General features: G+C 44.2%; 1 protein-coding gene across 9 annotated transcripts in view; it reads left to right on the top strand.

The window, feature by feature from the left end:
* Nucleotides 1-19,903, top strand: part of Prp40 (pre-mRNA processing factor 40) — a 209,078-nt gene that overhangs the window by 15,738 nt on the left and 173,437 nt on the right. For 5 of the 9 annotated variants that reach the window (XM_045746694.2, XM_045746695.2, XM_045746698.2 and 2 more), the window contains exons 2-6: nt 8,591-8,795; nt 12,181-12,400; nt 12,914-13,043; nt 17,634-17,779; nt 19,780-19,895. In XM_045746694.2, coding sequence (XP_045602650.1) covers nt 8,591-8,795; nt 12,181-12,400; nt 12,914-13,043; nt 17,634-17,779; nt 19,780-19,895 — 817 coding nt within the window. Of the gene's footprint in view, nt 1-4,829; nt 5,120-8,590; nt 8,796-12,180; nt 12,401-12,913; nt 13,044-17,633; nt 17,780-19,779; nt 19,896-19,903 lie in introns of all 9 variants that reach the window. The other 4 variants (XM_045746697.2, XM_069329762.1, XM_069329781.1 and 1 more) reach the window with 1 other exon arrangement.

Raw genomic sequence — 19,903 nt, forward strand, 5'->3', positions numbered from 1 at the left:
CACTTGTTGAAGGCATTTGGCTGCCTGTGACGCCTCACTGGTTGAACAACACGTAACTTGTCTTTAATTGCTAGGATAACCTTCTTCCTCTTAAAACCTCCAGGACAATTGATGTTGCTACCAGACATAGTCTTGGCCAAAAATGTTCAAAGTTACTATGAAAATAAAAAAGTTATTTGAAAAAATATTTCACTAATGGTGCAGCACTGTGTATAACACGAGGGATGGGAGCACATGGGTTGACCAGTGTTGGACGGGTCCACTTGGGGCAGCTATAGCGCGTTACGTAGGCCGCCAGGAGGGAAAAAACTCACAATATTTTTTAAGGAAACTTCAGCCTGTGCACATTGCTTTTAGGAAACTTATTTGTTATTACATAATTACTAGTACTTATTTCATTTGTTTTTGGCTATGATTAATTGTTCTAAAATTAATGGTAATTCCTGTACCCAGGTGGTCCCTCCCGACGTTCCCCTCCCACTCACCCCCACCCCCTCCTCCACCATGCGTCTAGAGCCACAGACAGACGGGATTAATATGGTACGGCCAAATTTTTATCCGGCTAAACCAGCTTTTATCTGGCTCCCATGGCCATTTTGGCTGGATATTGTGATAACTTTATCCGTTTACGATTTTGGCCGTATAAGGGCGTTTTCCGGATGTTCGAATCCCGGATAATCGCGTGGTTACAGTAATGTTCATATCTTCATAAATGATCTGCCTGAAGGAATACAGAATTATATGACCATTTTTGTTGATTGGAACAATGTTTACCTTTTTCCATATACTGTATCTGCTAATTTTCCAGCGCACAAAGATGTTTGGAATATCAATTGAAGTGGAATGTTCAGCTCAGTTGCACATTCTTTGAACACCCAAGGTGAAGCTCCATCTGGTCCAACTGCTTTATTTCTTCCCAGCTCCATGACTAATTTTTCTACTTCATCTTAAGACACCTGTATGTACTCTATGGTGTTCTCTGGAATTGGCATTGTTTGGTTCTCTGAAAACTTCATTTTGCACTAACAACTGATCATTTAATGTTTCACACATTTCTTGTTCATTTTCTGTGAGTCTGTTCGAGTCTGTTCCCCATTCTGAATCTCTGGATTTTATCCTTTACATGTGGCTTGTTTTATGTAACTACCTAAGTGTAATTACCTAAGTGTAGTTACAGGATGAGAGCTACGCTCGTGGTGTCCCGTCTTCCCAGCACTCTTTGTCATATAACGCTTTGAAACTACTGACGGTCTTGGCCTCCACCACCTTCTCACTTAACTTGTTCCAACCGTCTACCACTCTATTTGCGAAGGTGAATTTTCTTATATTTCTTCGGCATCTGTGTTTAGCTAGTTTAAATCTATGACCTCTTGTTCTTGAAATTCCAGGTCTCAGGAAGTCTTCCCTGTCGATTTTATCAATTCCTGTTACTATTTTGTATGTAGTGATCATATCACCTCTTTTTCTTCTGTCTTCTAGTTTTGGCATATTTAATGCTTCTAACCTCTCCTCGTAGCTCTTGCCCTTCAGTTCTGGGAGCCACTTAGTAGCATGTCTTTGCACCTTTTCCATTTTGTTGATGTGCTTCTTAAGATATGGGCACCACACAACAGCTGCATATTCTAGCTTTGGCCTAACAAAAGTCATGAACAATTTCTTTAGAATATCGCCATCCATGTATTTAAATGCAATTCTGAAGTTAGAAAGCATAGCATAGGCTCCTTGCACAATATTCTTTATGTGGTCCTCAGGTGATAGTTTTCTATCTAGAACCACTCCTAGATCTCTTTCTTTATCAGAATTCTTTAAAGATTTCTCACATAATATATAGGTTGTGTGGGGTCTATGTTCTCCTATTCCACATTCCATAACATGACATTTATTAACATTAAATTCCATTTGCCAAGTGGTGCTCCATATACTTATTTTGTCCAGGTCTTCTTGAAGGGCATGACAGTCATCTAAATTCCTTATCCTTCCTATTATCTTAGCATCATCAGCAAACATGTTCATATAATTCTGTATACCAACTGGTAGATCATTTATGTACACAATAAACATCACTGGTGCAAGAACTGAACCCTGTGGTACTCCACTTGTGACATTTCTCCATTCCGATACATTGCCTCTGATTACTGCCCTCATTTTTCTATCAGTCAGAAAATTTTTCATCCATGATAGAAGCTTACCTGTCACCCCTCCAATATTTTCCAGTTTCCAGAACAACCTCTTATGTGGAACTCTGTCGAAAGCCTTTTTTAGGTCCAGATAGATGCAGTCAACCCAACCATCTCTTTCCTGTAATATCTCTGTGGCTCGATCATAGAAACTGAGTAAATTCGATACACAGGATCTTCCAGATCGAAAACCATACTGTCTGTCTGATATTATATCATTTCTCTCTAGGTGTTCTACCCATTTAGTTTTGATTAGTTTTTCCAATACTTTCACTATTACACTTGTCAATGATACAGGTCTATAATTGAGGGGGTCTTCCCTGCTGCCACTTTTGTAGATTGGAACTATGTTAGCCTGTTTCCACCCGTCTGCTACGATTCCTGTACACAGGGATGCCTGAAAGATCAGGTGAAGTGGAATGCTGAGCTCAGATGCACATTCTCTCAGAACCCATGGTGAAACGCCATCTGGGCCAGCTGCTTTGTTCTTACCGAGCTCCTTGAGCATTTTTTCCACTTCGTCTCTAGACACCTCTATGTGTTCTATGTTGTTCTCTGGAATTCTTATTGTATCTGGTTCCCTAAAGATTTCATTTTGTACAAACACACTTTGGAACTTTTCGTTTAGTGTTTCACACATTTCCTTTTCATCTTCTGTGAATCTATTTCCCATTTTCAACCTCTGAATATTATCCTTTACCTGCAATTTGTTGTTTATGAATTTATAGAATAGACCTGGTTCTGTTTTACATTTGTCCGCAATCCCTTTTTCAAAATTTCTTTCTGCCTCTCTCCTCACTGCCGTGTAGTTGTTTCTCGCATCTTTGTATCGCTGGTATGTTTGGGGGTTCGGCCTCTTCCTGTATTGATTCCATTTTTGTGTCTTTCGGTCTCTAGCCCTCTCGCAATTTCTATTGAACCAATCCTGTTTCCTAGTTCTGCATCTCTGTTTTGGTATAAATTTTTTTGTGCCTTTATCATATATTTCACAAAACTAATGTGTGAAGTTCTAGGTGTTTGTGTTGTCTGTTTCCCTTCGGTTTGTGTTCTTTTGTTGGATTCTATTTGTGTTCCATTTTCCCTGTTCCTGGGGCTTGGTTGTCTTGGTTCTTGTGCTGAATTCTTCTGTTGGCTGGTCAGCGAGCTTTCCTTTGGCCAGGGCTATAAATAGGAGCTGCCACGTATGGGCGAATAGGCCTTCTGCAGTTACCTTTGTTCTTAAGTTCAGTGTGTCCCGACATTTGGAGCTTGGTCCGCTAGATTGTCAGAATTTCTATACCTGCTTTCCTCCACCCCTTGCTAGTTGCCCTTACATTTTTGTTTTCTGTGGTGAAATAGGACTAAGGAAGTGACTGTGAGGCCCCCCTGGAAAACCAGCTTTTAATGTAGTGAATTCCCTCTTTCTAGTGGATTCTCAGTGGCACCCTGGACTCTTCCTTCCACCTTCAGGTGTGTTTGGTTGGCTCATAACAGGAAGGTTGTGTTGGTTGAGCCAGTAGCTCCCAGTGCTGCCACATGGTGCTGGTGAATTGAAACTAGCAGATCACCTACCCATCTACTGTGTGTCTTATTTTCTGTTTTTGTTTGCTCTTACCTTGCTGTTTGTTTTGTCATGCTCTACCTCTCTGAAGGCAATTGTCTTGGTTTCCTCTGCTCTCTCCCTCAAGTTTTGGACTCTGATCTCCAGTAGGCTATTCACAACTCAAAATGGCCTGTTGAGATTTCTTATGTAATTACCTAAGTGTAATTTCCTAAGTGTAGTTACAGGATGAGAGCTACGCTCGTGGTGTCCCGTCTACCCAGCACTCTTTGTCATATAACGCTTTGAAACTACTGACGGTCTTGGCCTCCACCACCTTCTCACTTAACTTGTTCCAACCGTCTACCACTCTATTTGCGAAGGTGAATTTTCTTATATTTCTTCGGCATCTGTGTTTAAATCTGTTTTATGTGTAGAGCTTTCTAGGTGATTAGCAACAGGAAACCACCAACGACCCACCAGAAAGGGACATTTCATTACATTCAATCCTGTTTTCCATTTTTTTTAAGCCATCAGTATTGGAATTTTCTCATTATATACAACTATTCCTCTGTCTACTATATTTAAAGTTTTACACATTTTTATGTAATGAGTCAGCACATAGCTGCAGACCGTATCCCTTGAAAGATGAACGTCTTCATACATGGTTTTCTTGCCAGTGTAAGAGTCCCAGGTGTTCCTGAAAGGTATTGCATTACTCATGCAATATTTTTCAAGTCGTTGGTTAACACCAACTCTCAACTTTGGTAGAACACCATGCATGACCTTATTCCTTCCTTATTCCTAATCATATCTACTACCACTACATTTTTATCCAACAACTCTTTGCTTGTACCTCAACAAATATTCTTTCCATCTACAGTATATTGCTCATTCTGTCCACTATATTTTCAACTTTTGCCCCCCCCCCCCCAGAAAACATACACATAGTCTATTTCTTGCATTCCTGGAGCAGAAGGCTCTATCCATAGGAGCAGAAGGCTCTATCCATAGGAGCAGAAGGCTCTATCCATAGGAGCAGAAGGCTCTATCCATATAGTGCATTTGCTAATCCCCAACAACCAATTTCCTCCTATCTTTTTTGTTATGCTGTACAGCTTTCCTGCTTACAGGGTTCCCGCTCAAGTTCTCCTCTGGGTTCCTGCTAAAGTTCTCTTGGATCCTGCTCAAGTTCTCTTCCTGTAAAACAGAGAAGTGGTTCGACGTCTCAACCACTGCCTTCCTGATGATTAATTCTCGTCCTTCGGTGTGGTGCTAGCTCCTAGTTTACCCACCACTCTCCAACTATTCTACTGGGTATCCTTCTGCTTTACGTCCTTGCACTCCATTAGACGTTTCATCTGCTCCCTTAGCCTGCCAATCTCTGCTCTAAGCTGCAGGCAGAGCTCGTGCAGGACTTGAGGTGAGGTCATGATGTGTGCCATTGTTGATCACAACAACAATCACAGTCACTAGCTAAACACACAATTGCACTTCACATGAGCACACCAGCCATGTTCTCATTATACCAGCCATGTTCTCATTATACCAGCCATGTTCTCATTATACCAGCCATGTTCTCATTATACCAGCCATGTTCTCATTACACCAGCCATGTTCTCATTATACCAGCCATGTTCTCATTACACCAGCCATGTTCTCATTATACCAGCCATGTTCTCATTATACCAGCCATGTTCTCATTATACCAGCCATGTTCTCATTACACCAGCCATGTTCTCATTACACCAGCCATGTTCTCATTATACCAGCCATGTTCTCATTATACCAGCCATGTTCTCATTATACCAGCCATGTTCTCATTATACCAGCCATGTTCTCATTACACCAGCCATGTTCTCATTATACCAGCCATGTTCTCATTACACCAGCCATGTTCTCATTATACCAGCCATGTTCTCATTACACCAGCCATGTTCTCATTACACCAGCCATGTTCTCATTACACCAGCCATGTTCTCATTACACCAGCCATGTTCTCATTATACCAGCCATGTTCTCATTACACCAGCCATGTTCTCATTACACCAGCCATGTTCTCATTACACCAGCCATGTTCTCATTACACCAGCCATGTTCTCTTTACAAGACTTGTTCTCACTGCACCAGTATTTTTTTTGCACTACCCTCATTCTCCTTACACCAGCTTGTACAGCATGTACAAACTTGTGCATGTTACATATACTGTAGTTGTGCACATTATACCAGCCTGTGCGCTCTGCTCATTGCACCATATGATTTCACTTAAATATTAACACGATTCTCCAGTTGGTAGCAGAAAATAATGACCTTCAGTGGTGACAAATTTCAATTGCTTTGGTATGACAGTATAAAAAATTACCCACAAAGAGCGGCTGTCATCAAAATTGTCATGTCACATATGCAAAAAAAAAAAAAAAAAAAAAAGGAAAAAAAATGTTGTGATGATATATTTGAATTTGGAGTACCTGGACCTGGATTGTACCTAGAGGGGATTCTGTTCTCCTACCCAACTAATCTTCTACTCTATTCGCATATGACTTGAGAGAGATTGGTCCAACAAGCTGTTTCTTGGGGTGGCCCGCATGCCCACATATCCACTACAACCCGGTTGGTCTGGCACTTCTTACAGAAAACTATCTAGTTTCTCTTAAAATCCACTTTTGTTTTGGCAATATTTCTTATACTTGCTGGGAGGATATTGAACAACACTGGACCTCTGATGTTCATATCTGTGTTCTCTCATTGTGCATATGGCACCTCTACCCTTCACTGGCTCCATTCTGCATTTCCTTCCATGTCATTCACTTCAGTATGTTGCTGTTTTACTGTGCAAATTTGGTACTCGCCTTCCAGTACAGTATTTTCCATGTATACAGTTACAGTACGCGTACTTTCCAAACCCCTCGGGAGTAAGACTGGATGAATAGCCTGTTGTGTTCGGATAAGTGGTTCGTCTTCCTGAAAAGCTGGGGACGGGGGGAATTGATAATTTTGTTGCAGAAATTAGACAGTGTTTAGTTTTGTACTCACCAATATGAAAAGTTCTGAGCTGCTTGTTAACACTATCGCTCACCGGGCAGGCGTGCGGTCAACTTAAGGGTCGTGCACCGAGCGTGCGGGTAAGCGCGCGGTGACACATAAATGTGTATAGTCGTTCCATTTTTCTCACCTTAATTCTCGTGCTACGTTGCTCGTTTTGGTATCATTGTGTTCACAATTAAATTCCCTACAGATGTGTATGAATATAATGTACAAAAGCCTGGAGTGCCTCCCCGCAGAAAAGCCTAAAGTTACCCGTGAACAAGCACCAATTTGTTCACTGCAACCTAATGTGTATACTCGTTCAATTTAATAATATCAAATTTCGTGTTACGTCTTTCATTTTGGTATCAAATTGTTCGCAATAAAAAGGCGCGTATTTTAAAACTACAGAAGTCCCATAATAATAGAGCAATAACTGGAATTTTAACAAATATTTTAGTTCTGGACTCTCATCATCACAAAATTATTTATATCTTTTTCCAGTGTTCTGACAAATTTTTGTGTTACATCTTTCATTTTGGTGTCAAATTGTTCGCGACGTAAAGCTGCGCATTTTAAAACTAGTCCCAAGATAATAGGACAATAAATAGAATTTTAACAAATATTTTAATATTTTGACCAAAAGCCTATTTATAATCTTTCAAGTGTTCGGACATCAATTTTCATGTTATAGCTTTCATTTTGGTATCAAATTATGCGCAATCTAAAGGCGCTTATTTTGATACTATCCCGAGGTCGATTGGATAAAAAATGAATTTTATACAAATATTTTTTGTAGTGGACGCAAGTCCGGTCCAAAGTTAGGACTCATGAGAAAAATAATGGACGCAAGTCCTGTCCAAAGTTACCGATAGTGTTAACTTGATGATTATTGTTGATGGAGCATTGTTATTTAGATAGAAAAGGTGGTGGTGAATGATGATAGAGTTGGGTAGATTGAAGTGGAGATTAATGGTGATGAGGTAACCTCAGCAGACTGCCTTTCATCACATACCCTAATGTACCTAATGCCATGGCAGAGTTTAAGGCTTCTGAGCCATCCATTAGTGTATGAACACTGCTCAAGTGGTGCTGTGTATGGTCAAAGGACAAAGAAGGGAGATGTATCTTTAACTTCCTAACAGAACTGTTAGTCAACAAAGTAAAATTGAATCATCCATTGTGAAAAGCTCAGTCCCCATAAGGTACTGGGAGCCGGTCGGCCGAGCGGACAGCACGCTGGTTATCTTGAGTTATCTTGAGATGATTTCGGGGCTTTAGTGTCGGCCCGGTCCTCGACCAGGCCTCCACCCCCAGGAAGCAGCCCGTGACAGCTGACTAACACCCAGGTACCTATTTTACTGCTAGGTAACAGGGGCATAGGGTGAAAGAAACTCTGCCCATTGTTTCTCGCCGGCGCCCGGGATCGATCCCGGGACCACAGGATCACAAGTCCAGTGTGCTGTCCGCTCGGCCGACCGGCTCCCTTATTCATATCGACCGGCATTTATTCATATTGAATTCTATTTAGCATATGGTACTCCAAGTACTTATTGTGTGTAGATCAATTTGAAGATTATTATTGTCTGTCTCCTATATTTCCCAATAAACATATTAGCATCATCCACAAACATGTTCATATAATGCTGTATTCTTTCTGCTAGATCATTTATGTAGACGATGAACTTGACTCTGTGTGTGTGTGTGTGTGTGTGTTGTAGCAATTTAATAAATATAGTAGGACTTTAGAACAACAATTTAATAATTTGATATTAATATAAAACTAGGATAATTATTTCTGCCAACTCAATAATGTATTTCAAAATGAAGGAATTTGTTGCCTGTTAATTTTTTCTATTGTTTGTTTTAGAGTGGAGGAGGGCCACCAGGTGGCAATGGTCCTTCCAGTTACAGTGCACCTCCGTTGGGTTACAGAATGCCACCCCCAGGCCCTACTATGCCTCGTCTCCCACCACCAAGTTTCATGCCCCCAGGAGCTCCGCCCGGCCTCCCACCACCAGCATTCACTGTCCCACCACCTGGATTTATGAGCTCTTTTGGTCAGGCTCCTGCAGGTATATATTAAAGAATTCAAGTTTATTTATAAACTTCGGTGAAGGATTAAAGATTTATATTTACCATGCTGTAATCAGGGGATTTAGGTACCTTATAATTTTCCAAATTTTTCCTTCTAACAGATTCTCATTCATTATCAGATCACATTATTTTGACTTTAAACTTATACAGTAATGCAATGCTACACACTAGTTTGAGCAAAATGTTATGTTTGCGCTTGTAACCAGGTATAATACGTGCTCAGTAATCCCCATTTTGGTGACCTGAAAATCTTATGAATCTGCAAAATTCCACATTTAAGTGTTGTACCTTTTTAATTTTTTTTTTAACTGGAAGTGTGTTTTGGGTTATCGTAACTACTACTGGAGGAGAAACCCGAATATGTTCACCTAGTTGTGTTTGCGGGGGTTGAGCTTTGCTCTTTCGGCCCGCCTCTCAACTGTCAATCAGCTGTTTTACTAACTACTTTTCTGGGGGGAGCCCCGTCGGCTCCCCGGAGCTTTACCGGCTGATATGCTAATGTCAGACTTTGGCATCAGTCATGTGTATGGAGTTCTAGGGCCTACCGGGGACCACGAGCCAGAACCTGGCCCCCTCAGAGAGGCAAGGGGAGCAATGGCCTATAGAAACACCCGTGTGGTTGGAAGCATTCTATGTCTGCCATCGACCGGGTCAAGCATCCAGAAAGGTAAGCATTCCAAAACAAACCCCTATTCTGGTGAAAATTGCTACCTAAAGCTGAACTAGTGGATAGAACTCTTCAACAGAAAACAAGGAAACTAGTATGACGTCATACGTCACCGCGCCGCTGTCTGCGCAGCTCCCCCCTCCCCGGGAGGGGGAAGGGGGAGCCCCAGACCTCCCACGCCGGCTATCCACCCATCAGTTCTGAGGCTGGATGTCAAAACACGCGAAAAACGCCGACCGGAGGGAGGGAGGGTTGCCGGGGAGCCTCCGGGTCTCACCCAGAAAGTGGCGTTTCATTACATTCAACGCTGGTTTTCTGGGGGGAGCCCCGTCGGCTCCCCGGAGCTAACTACCCACAGAGGAAGGTCAAAGGGACAGAACCGGGAGGCGGACCCCACGCACCCCCCAAGGAGGCGATACAACCGGCAGCAAACGCCAACCCAAGGCGCCACAGCCCCGAAAATCCCGGGAACAACACGAGAACCACGAGCAGCAAGGCCCCTGCACGAACACCAAAAATCCATGCCCGAAAGACTGCAAGGCCACGTCGCCCAGACGGCAGCGAGAGCAGCGAAGCCACGAACGCCACAGGCATGAGGGAAGAACACAGGCAGCTTAGCCGCAAGAACACGGCTGACCACCCGGGACACTATCCCCCGCGAACCGGGAAGAACAGAACCGGATCAACGCAAAACGCGCTCCGGACCCAAACGCATTCAATGCTGGTTTTTTAGTTTCCCGTGATCAGAGACTGCATTTTAACAATACTGTATAAGAAGAGAAAACAATTTTTTGGAAAGAATTTACTTTCGGCGCACCACGGGTGTTTCGTATTTTAGTGCAGAGCAGTGCAGTGGTTAACACACGAATGCAAAAACTCACTTAGACACAGGTAGGTTGGTTGGCCGGTCAGACCAGACACACTTAACACTTTTGCGCTTTCCAGTAGACGTGAGTCGGCACCAATATTATTAAGCACACCGCACTCGTGCCCCTCGGGGGCGTCACGAGCAAAAATATTTGTATAAAATCCATTTATTATCCGATCAACTTGGGAATAGTATACAAATGTTTGCCATGAAATTTACGTTTTCTCTAATAGCCGAACAGCTTATAAAAGAAAACGGCGTGGCAGTGAATCATCGTGGTAAAACAATTGTACTATTGACACGACGAGTGTAATCGACGTAGTTTTTATATATGTTGCCGGTCGAACGCATCCTTATGTGACCTTTAATACTTATGTTCTTATAGAACATTCTATTGCGAGCACATTGGTACAAAAATGAAATACATACATCGACAAATAATGTCAGGACAGTGAATTGAATATACACTTTTCAAAGCGAGTTTCGCCGATATGCTGCCACGGGTAACACTTCGGCCACTTCCCACACTGTTTTGGGTGGGCTACGACATTGAATCTATATTTATATGCATATGTCCGTGTAGAGAATTTTATTGCGATTCCAATGATACCACAATTAGCGATGTAGGACAACTGTAGGCTTCGCAACCATTAAGAGAGTGGAAACATTTTGTTGCTGTTTGGCGCTCTTGGCGAGTGATCTGAATAGTTTTTTATTTGGTGTTGATAGTCCTTATGCTTGGGCGGAATTTTATAGGTATGCTCTTATAGACAATTTCATTGCGAACACAGTGATACCAAATTGAAATACGTGCGCCTTCAATTATTGTCAGGACAGTAAAAAGAGTGTACACTTTTTCAGTCTTACCGCGTAGGCGCGCGGAGCGCCGAAAGCATCTAGGGTATTATTTTTTTTTGAGCGCCGAGAGTGCGAAAGTGTTAACAATGAAATCACCCACTCGCAACAACATAATGAAATATAACATATAAGAATAATACAATCATAGAATATTATGATGTGAATAATACAATACACGTGTATATAATGAAATTTAAATACAGTGGCACCTCGACTTACAACTCCCCCTACTTTCAAATTTTTTTTGAGTTGCAACCTCAATTTCGTAGGAAAATTCTATTCAACTTACGACCTTTGCCGCGACTTGTGACTTTGTTGATAGAAGTATAGGTTGACCGAGCGCATGGTTCCTGGTGGCACGGGCGACCACACTTCAGTTTACCAGTGTCATCCGCCGAGTGATGATCACACTTGAATATTGTATCTGGGAGAACAAGAAGATGGGTGGATGGTGAGGGGACTGGATGGATGGATGGTGAGAGGACTGGATAAATGAGGGCATTGGATGGTGGGGGAACTGGTGTTTTCTTCCCAATATTATTTGTAGTGACCTGTACTGCCACCTGCTGATGGCTAGTTTACTAACCAATAGTACTCTACTGTATAATGATAATGGTGTTCCTCACGATTCCAATAACCGCTTCAAATGGATGTTAGTGGATTGAGTTAGTTTCATTTTTCCCTTCCCTAACTGTGTAGCAAGATTTGCCATAGTGAATGATAAGTCAACTACAGTCTAAAACATGAATTGAGTGCTAGGTGGACCATGAAGTCTTGGCTCAGGTAGTGACTGGAGGATTCTCAGATAGTGTTTCTCCACCAAATGGGCTACCTTTTTATGAAAAATAAATACATGTGTTAAAGTATTTGAATAACACTCCTGTTATATTGATCTTCTGTCATTTGAATTAAAAACAAAATTCTTGCTGAATAGAGCACATTTAGTTGAGGGTGTGATTATTTATTTCAGGTGAGGGTAGTGGGGCTGTGATCTCTGCTGGCCCTCAGCTAAATACCCCTCCAGCCAGTAATTCTCCTGCTGCTGTCCAAGTACTGTCTCCAGCAACTACTCCAGGTCCTGCTACTTCTGCAAGTGCCTCACCTGCAAGTATAGCCATGCCTGGGACACCTTCTCCTGCCCTCCCTAACACCACTCCGACCACTATTGCAACCACTAAACCCGAGGCCAGGTAAATAAAGGTCCTGTGAGTTTTTGCTGGGAAATATAAATGGCAGAGTTCCCATTTGTATAGCTATTACTTAATTACTAACAAAGGTATATTTATCACAGCCTACTTTCATGCTAAATTATTAGAGTGACTGGTTCCAAATCTGCATACATAAATAACTCCACATGAAACCAGAAGGCATGGCAGGATGTGCAAAATATCCTCACTGAAAAACAGAGGTGCAATAGATAAACTGAGAGAGAACTTGATCAACATCAAGGTGCTCCAAACTTGTCAATACACTCCCTCCACACTAAGTGGCATAACTGGCAAATTTTTCACAGTAGATAGAACTCAATAAACATCTTCAAAGAGTACCTGAGCAACTAGGCTCTGATACATACATAAGGATGTGAGCAGCTGCAGCCAACAGCTTGGTTGACCAGACCAGAAATGGAGTATTGGAGGTATAGTAAGGTAAACAAATATGTTAGCATTGGTGTTGCATAATAACCAAAAACTACAAATTTTCAGTTCACCTACGAAGGACAAGAAAAGTGTGTGGACAGAGCACAAGGCCCCAGATGGAAGAATATATTTTTACAATACAGTCACACGACAGTCATCATGGGAGAAGCCAGATGAATTGAAGACACCTGCTGAGGTGAGACACTTTGTCATGTGGAGTTCTTTGGCTCCTGTTTTGTGATTTTTTTTTATATGATAAAATTAGTAAACTTTGATTAATTCAATTTACTTGAAACTCTAATATATAATTGTTATTAAATATTTAGTTTTAAATTAGCTCACAATACCCTACTAAAATCTTCCTCTTTCTCTGGGCAGAATAATGCAGTCAGACAGGACTATATGAACTTTTGGAAGATGATATCTAATGAGGGATTGTGGTAGAACTCATGTAAAGAACTTGTATGATCTTGGCATTCTGTTGTATGCTACACCTACAGTTTCTCATGTTTTGGTGGTGGCAACAAAAAAAGTCAAATTTTGTATAACTAAGGAGGCATATTTGATAATTATCTGTGGCCCTAATACTAGATGTTCAGCCTTTTCTGCACAATATATATATTTAATAAACTTTTCTGTGGAGAGTCCCTTCGACTCCACGGAACTATTCTGGGCTGATGTGTATATATTAGACCGTGGCAACAGTCAATTGATGGAGATCTTAGCCTACCAGTGACCACGAGCCGGTCGACCGAGCAGACAGCACGCTGGACTTGTGATCCTGTGGTCCCGGGTTCGATCCCAGGCGCCGGCGAGAAACAATGGGCAGAGTTTCTTTCACCCTATGCCCCTGTTACCTAGCAGTAAAAAAGGTACCTGGGTGTTAGTCAGCTGTCACTGGCTGCTTCCTGGGGGTGAAGACCTGGTCACGGACCGGGCCGTGAAGACACTAAAGCCCCGAAATCATCTCAAGATAACCTCAAGAGCCAAAACCTGGCTGCCTCCGAGAAGCACGAGGAGCAGTGGCCTATAAACACCCCCATGAAGTTGGAAGCAGTCTATGTCTGCCAGGTCAGACTCCCAGAAAGGTAGGAATCCCAAAACCACAGCTGGTTAAAAATTTTAAACCAAAAGCCGAACGAGCAAGCAGAACTCCCCAATCAGAAAACAAGCAAACGAGCATAACGTCACCACATCCGTCTCGCCGCTGTTTGCACAGCTTTTCCCTTCCTTGAAGGGAGACGATTTGACTCTTTATTATCTTGAGGTTATCTTGAGATGATTTCGGGGCTTTTTTTAGTGTCCCCGCGGCCCGGTCCTCAACCAGGCCTCCACCCCCAGGAAGCAGCCCGTGACAGCTGCCTAACACCCAAGTACCTATTTTACTGCTAGGTAACAGGGGCATAGGGTGAAAGAAACTCTGCCCATTGTTTCTCGCCGGCGCCCGGGATCAAACCCGAGACCACAGGATCACAAGTCCAGCGTGCTGTCCGCTCGGCCGACCGGCTCCCTATTCGGACTGTTCCCCGGTGGTTCATTGCCTGAACCGAGGGGATTCAATGCGGTATTTGGCTCTTTGGATCTGATCGCTTCAGGTAACTTGTCTGCTGAGTTCTCGGGGACTTGGCTCTCTTCGCGGTTCATATCCTGGGGGGGAGTCCAATGTCCTGGGGGATGGCTTGTCCTGGTTCATTCCCCTGTCCACGGAATGGACCATCGACGTCGACAGTTGAGGCGCCCAGAGTTTGACTTCTTCGTGTCGGCTTGGTCAAGGCATCTTCCGGTATATGCGGCACCCTTCCCCAACTGCGAGGCTGTCGGGGTCGATGCCTTTCGACTGGACTGGTTGAGATTGGGTTATCCTTTACTGTACCTCTTTCCCCCGGTTCAGTTGTTGCTCCAGGTCCTGGCTCACTTGGAGATTTATGAGGGGAGAGTAGTCCTGTTGATCCCTTGGTGGCCGGCCCTGCCTTGGTTTCAGGTGCTGCTTGCTCGGTGTCTGAACCCGAGGGTCTTCCTGTGGCTCCGCCTCTTTCAGCAGAGCGGTCTAGTCCGGTATGTGGCTGGTTTGATCTTCTCCTCCGATCTTCCTTCTGGTCTTTTTGACGCGGGTTTATCGTCACTTGTATATGGTGATTAACCACATACAAGTGGTGATCAGATGGTTTCGTTAATGATGTCCCACCTGCGAGTTTCGTCTCGACGGCAGTATGAAGTTTCCTGGTGATCCTTTTGGCACTTTTTGACTCTTCGTAGGTTGTCTTCGATTTCAAATTGGGTTGTTTTCTGGGGGAAGCCCCTTCGGCTTCCCGGAGCTTACTAGACTGATATGCTAATGTCAGACTTTGGCATCAGTCATGTGTATGGAGTTCTGTGGGCCTACCTGGGACCAAGGGCTAGAACCTGGCCCCCTCAGAGAGGCATGGGGAGCAATGGCCTATAGAAAGCCCCCATGTGGTTGGAAGCATTCTATGTCTGCCATCGACCGGGTCAGGCACCGAGAAAGGCAAGCATCCCAAAACAAACCCCCTGTTCTGGTGAAAATTTTGCTACCAAAAGCCGAACAAGTGGATAGAACTCCCCTAAAAAAATGAGCAAATGAACATGACGTCACACATCGCCGTGCCGCTGTCTGTGCAGCTCCTCCACCTCCCTCCTCGGGAGGGGGAAGGGGGAGCCCCAGACCCCCGCGCCAGCTATCTGCCCTTCAGTTCTAAGGCTGATGCTAGAGGCAGTGGTCGTGGGCTCTGGCTCCAGTGATTCCAGCACTGTGCTCTGAATGTGGTGCCGTCTTCCAGAGGTGCAAGAGCCAGGAGTTATTCTACAGTACTCTGGCTGCATGTGCCTAGGGTTCTCGTCCTTAGGTGCCCTTTAAGTACTGGCTTTGGAGCTTAGGGTTCAATTCCACAAATCCTTCGGGGCCTGCCTCTGCTGGGCCGGTTTACTGCTCGGTTTTCTGGCTGCCCTTTGAGTGCTTGGGGGGGGGTTTTGTCTTCCTTGTTTACCTTAGAATAAAAGGCAGTTGCACTGGTACGGGGCACAGGGTGCTGCTCAGCTTGTTTTCACTATTCATAGCGGCCGGCTCTGTTCCTTGAGGTACGTTGTCCTCTTGCGGGGTTTTGTTTTTGCCTTGTGGGGGTTCTGTCTTGCTTTCCCCATTTCTGCTTGTAGCCTGAGCACGGTTCTTCTGGTGGTGCCCCCTGCTAGGTCCCCGTGAGTGTACATGTCCCTGAGGTTCAGTTATAGTAGGTTGCTTGGTAGTTTTGGGTGCCGGTTAGCAGTACCCTGCCTGAGATTCCCTGAGCATTAGTTCTGTGTCAGGACCCTGGGAAACCCCTAGGGGAAGCGTGGGTCTAAAGGATGTGTCCCCGGAGTCCCCCTCCTGCTACGTGCGAGTTCGAGAGTTGCTCGGTCCTCTCGTCTCAGGGTGACTCACTGATTTTGCCTCCGTCATGCAGCCTGTTGGGTCGGTGACATTTTTGACCCGGAGTCCTGCGAGTTTTGTTGCTTACTGGTGACTCAGTTTACCCAGTCTAATGATCTTCTATGGGTACAGGCAGTGCAGGCTTTGCATGTGTGCTTTAGGCTGTTGCAATGCGCTCGGTTGGTTACTAACCTGGATGCCCTGAGGCTGCCCTGTTTTGCTAATAGTGACCCGGACTTGGGGGTGGGGGTCACTTCGACCTTGGTTCAGTCCGCACCCCCTCGTTCTTCCCCTGTTGTGGTTTGGTCCGGTCCCCCCCCCCCCCCCCCTCCCTCTTCTTCTGGCCGCTGATGTGTTTGAGGGTTTTTGAGTCGGGGCAGGGTTTAGACGGTCTTGAGACTCGGGCAGTCTTGGGGGATGCCCCTTCCGGTGTGGTGATGGAGGCATTCGAGTCTGATCTCCCTGCCGCAGCCTCCGGGTCTGACCAGTGGCCCCCCTTCCGTCCTGCTTACACGGCTGCGCCGGCCTTTTCTTTAGAGGCCGGTGCTCTGGGCGATGACTCAGCCCCGGGTCCCGTGGAGGAGGATCCTGGGGCAGGGGAGGGGCTGACTTTGAGGCCTTGGGCCCCACTGGACCCCGCCTGGGTTTTTCTGCCCTCTGAGCGGGGCTTGTTGTTACAAGGAGTGTGGTTCTCTTTTCTCCCCTCTGCATACAAGTTGGATTTGGTGTCAGCCCCTCCCCAGGTTCGGTTCTGTGTCCCCCGGGTGCGTCGGTTCCATCTTTCCGGAGGTCAGTTTTTTTTCACATTATTTATATTCAGCCTCTGAACTGGGTGGGGTAACTGGCACGGAAGGTCTGGGGCTTCCCCTTTCCCCTCCCAGGGAGGGGGAGCTGTTCATACAGCAGCGCGGCGGCTGTGGTGATGTCGTGCTTGTTTGCTTGTTTTCTGATTGGAGAGTTCTGCCTGCTTGTTCAGCTTTCGGTTTGCAATTTTTAACCAGCTGTAGTTTGTTTTGGGATTTCTACCTTTCTGGGTGCCTGACCTGGTAGATGGCCAACATAGACTGCTTCCAACAACATGGAAGTGTCTATAGGCCATTGTTCCTCGTTCCTCTGATGGGGGGGGGGGGGGCACAGGATCTGGCTCGTGGTTCCCGGTAGGCTAAGAACTCGATTCATTGACTGTTGTCACGGTATAATACTTGCACATCAGCCCCGTATATCTCTGGGGAGCCTCTGGGTCACACCCAGAAAATGGCATTTCATTCCATTCAACGCTGGCTTTTTATTTTCCTAGGCGAAAAATTAAATTGCTGGATATATTTTTAAATTTAATATGGATTTTGTTTTTGTTTTTTCCAGTTGCTACTCTCCCAGTGTCCATGGAAAGAATACAAGTCAGAAAGTGGAAAGATTTATTACCACAATGTAAATACAAAGGAGTCACGTTGGACAGTTCCAAAGGAGCTGGAGGATCTGAAAACAAAAATTTCTTCAGAAGAAAATACGTAAGTAATTTAGAGGATTTTTTGTATTGTTTTAGTGGGATATTTTATTAACAGTAGTAATAGTACATTATTGTCGACCATCAAAAAGCAAATGGGATTTGCCCCAGGAAAACATTAAACTTTGCCAACATACAAGGACTAAAAACAAAGGCAAAGAAAATGCCATTCATAAATAGCCTCCTCTCAGGTAAATGCAACATTTGGAACAGTCCCATAAATTCGTGCAGGGGAAGTCATGGGCAGTGAGATCTGAATACCAGAATATAATCTGTATAGATGTGATAGGGTAAATAGGCCACATGGAGGAGTAGGTTTGTATATAAGCGAGGACCTTGTATGCTCGGAGCTCCTTAACTCTACACATGAGGTGGTAGAAGTACTGGAAATAAAAATAGAGAAAATAATCTTGTATATTATTCTAATATACAAATCACCAAATTTAACGGTTCAACTTTGCGGGCAAAGCTGTGAAACCAGGCAAAGCAAGCCCAAAAGGCTGCAGTTGCCTGAAATGCCTCTACTTCAGGGCAGGCTAGCCAGATTGGGCTACAAATATCCCAAATGGGCTCCTTGTAGCCCAAATGAAAAGCCAGCTATGAAATGCTGCTTCATGGTACATATTGGGCTGCTTTTATAAGAAGCTGGCATTTATTATAAATTTGCAAGTGATAGTTTGCTCACTACTATAAGCAATATAGATTTTGGGAACCCTACTTCAGAGGCAGGTTAAAAGATAAAAACCTGTGGGGAACAAACCCCACAGAATTTGGTGTCATAAAGCATCAACGTAAAAGGTTGCCTCTACCAAAAGTATGGTAGAGGCAGATAGAAGGTTCATTTCCACAGAGCAAAGGTGACAAACAGCCTTTAAACTCACCATTGGAAAGAACAGGTTCAGTGGGTCATCCTTTGTTTAATTGACCTCGTTACAGACCTGCTGGGGGAATAACGGGGTCTGCTGGTAATGTACCAGACAGGTGCTCCCAGACACTGGGGTACTTGCCAGAGAAAAACTGGAATCACAAGCAGACACCTATGTTGCAAGATGGCGCATGAGGACTGACTTGCAGGATAACATTGTGCATGAGTTTCAAGTGCACCCCACAAAACCTAATAAACACTCCCAACCAAGGGTCTAAACAGAGATGCTGGAAGACCCCCCCTCCCCCCTTGTTATGCCCGAGGTAAGGCACTCCACTCCTATGGCCTGGCCTCGAAAGGTTGAACTCCAGAATTCCCCAGAGATTGAACTCTGTGAACACAAAGGTAGTGCTCGTGACTGACACCCAGGGAAGTAACTGCTGAGCACATTCAGATCATAACATAAATAGCCAAGTTCACACAACAAAACACACACACAAAGCAATAATATAATGGAATGATATACTAACAAAGAAAGGCACCCCACAGGATGAGTACTAGGATGGTCAGTATTTAGCTTAGAAGCTCAGGGATTTGCTGCAAGATGATGTAACAGAGGGGGCTCTATAGTGTTGCTCTAGGCCATGCATCAACAATTGAACTGATCTGTGCGCTGAGTCTGGACTGAGCGTTGAGCTGCCTGGTAACTGCATTTAGTACTTTCAAATTCTAGCTAGTTTTGTTTTTCTTTGGCAGTTTTGTATTGTTTGGAGAGCTATTAGCATTTTAGTTGTTTGAGGCTTGTGAACCCAGCAGTTGTCTGTAAAACTTTGCTGTATGCTGTCCCGGTGAAATGATAGAATGCCACTTGCTCTCTCTGCCTCATGTGACAGGTCGGGTTTTGGCTATGGTCCCTGATAGGCCAGACGAACTCGTGCAACTGACATGACTGGTAGATTGGAGCAATATCAGTGTTACAGGAAGCCATCGATGGACTTCCCCAAAAAAGTGGGAATGTAATAATTTTACAAGAAATTTTTGTACTTTCAATATGCACCATTAAATATTATTTTGAGTTAAATACCTAGTACATTTGTATTATAGTTATTGTTTTCAACAAGATAGTAATATTGTTTCAGGAGTGCCCCTAAGAACAATACTGTTGCAGCACCAGACAAAAAGGCAACCTCTGCTGCTCTTGACCAAGCTATGGCTGCTACTCTTGCTGCCATTCAAGTTCCTACTGCAGATAAAGGTAGGTTA

This window comes from Procambarus clarkii, chromosome 3 (assembly GCF_040958095.1).
Source record: "Procambarus clarkii isolate CNS0578487 chromosome 3, FALCON_Pclarkii_2.0, whole genome shotgun sequence".
Classification (NCBI taxonomy): Eukaryota; Metazoa; Arthropoda; class Malacostraca; order Decapoda; family Cambaridae; genus Procambarus; species Procambarus clarkii.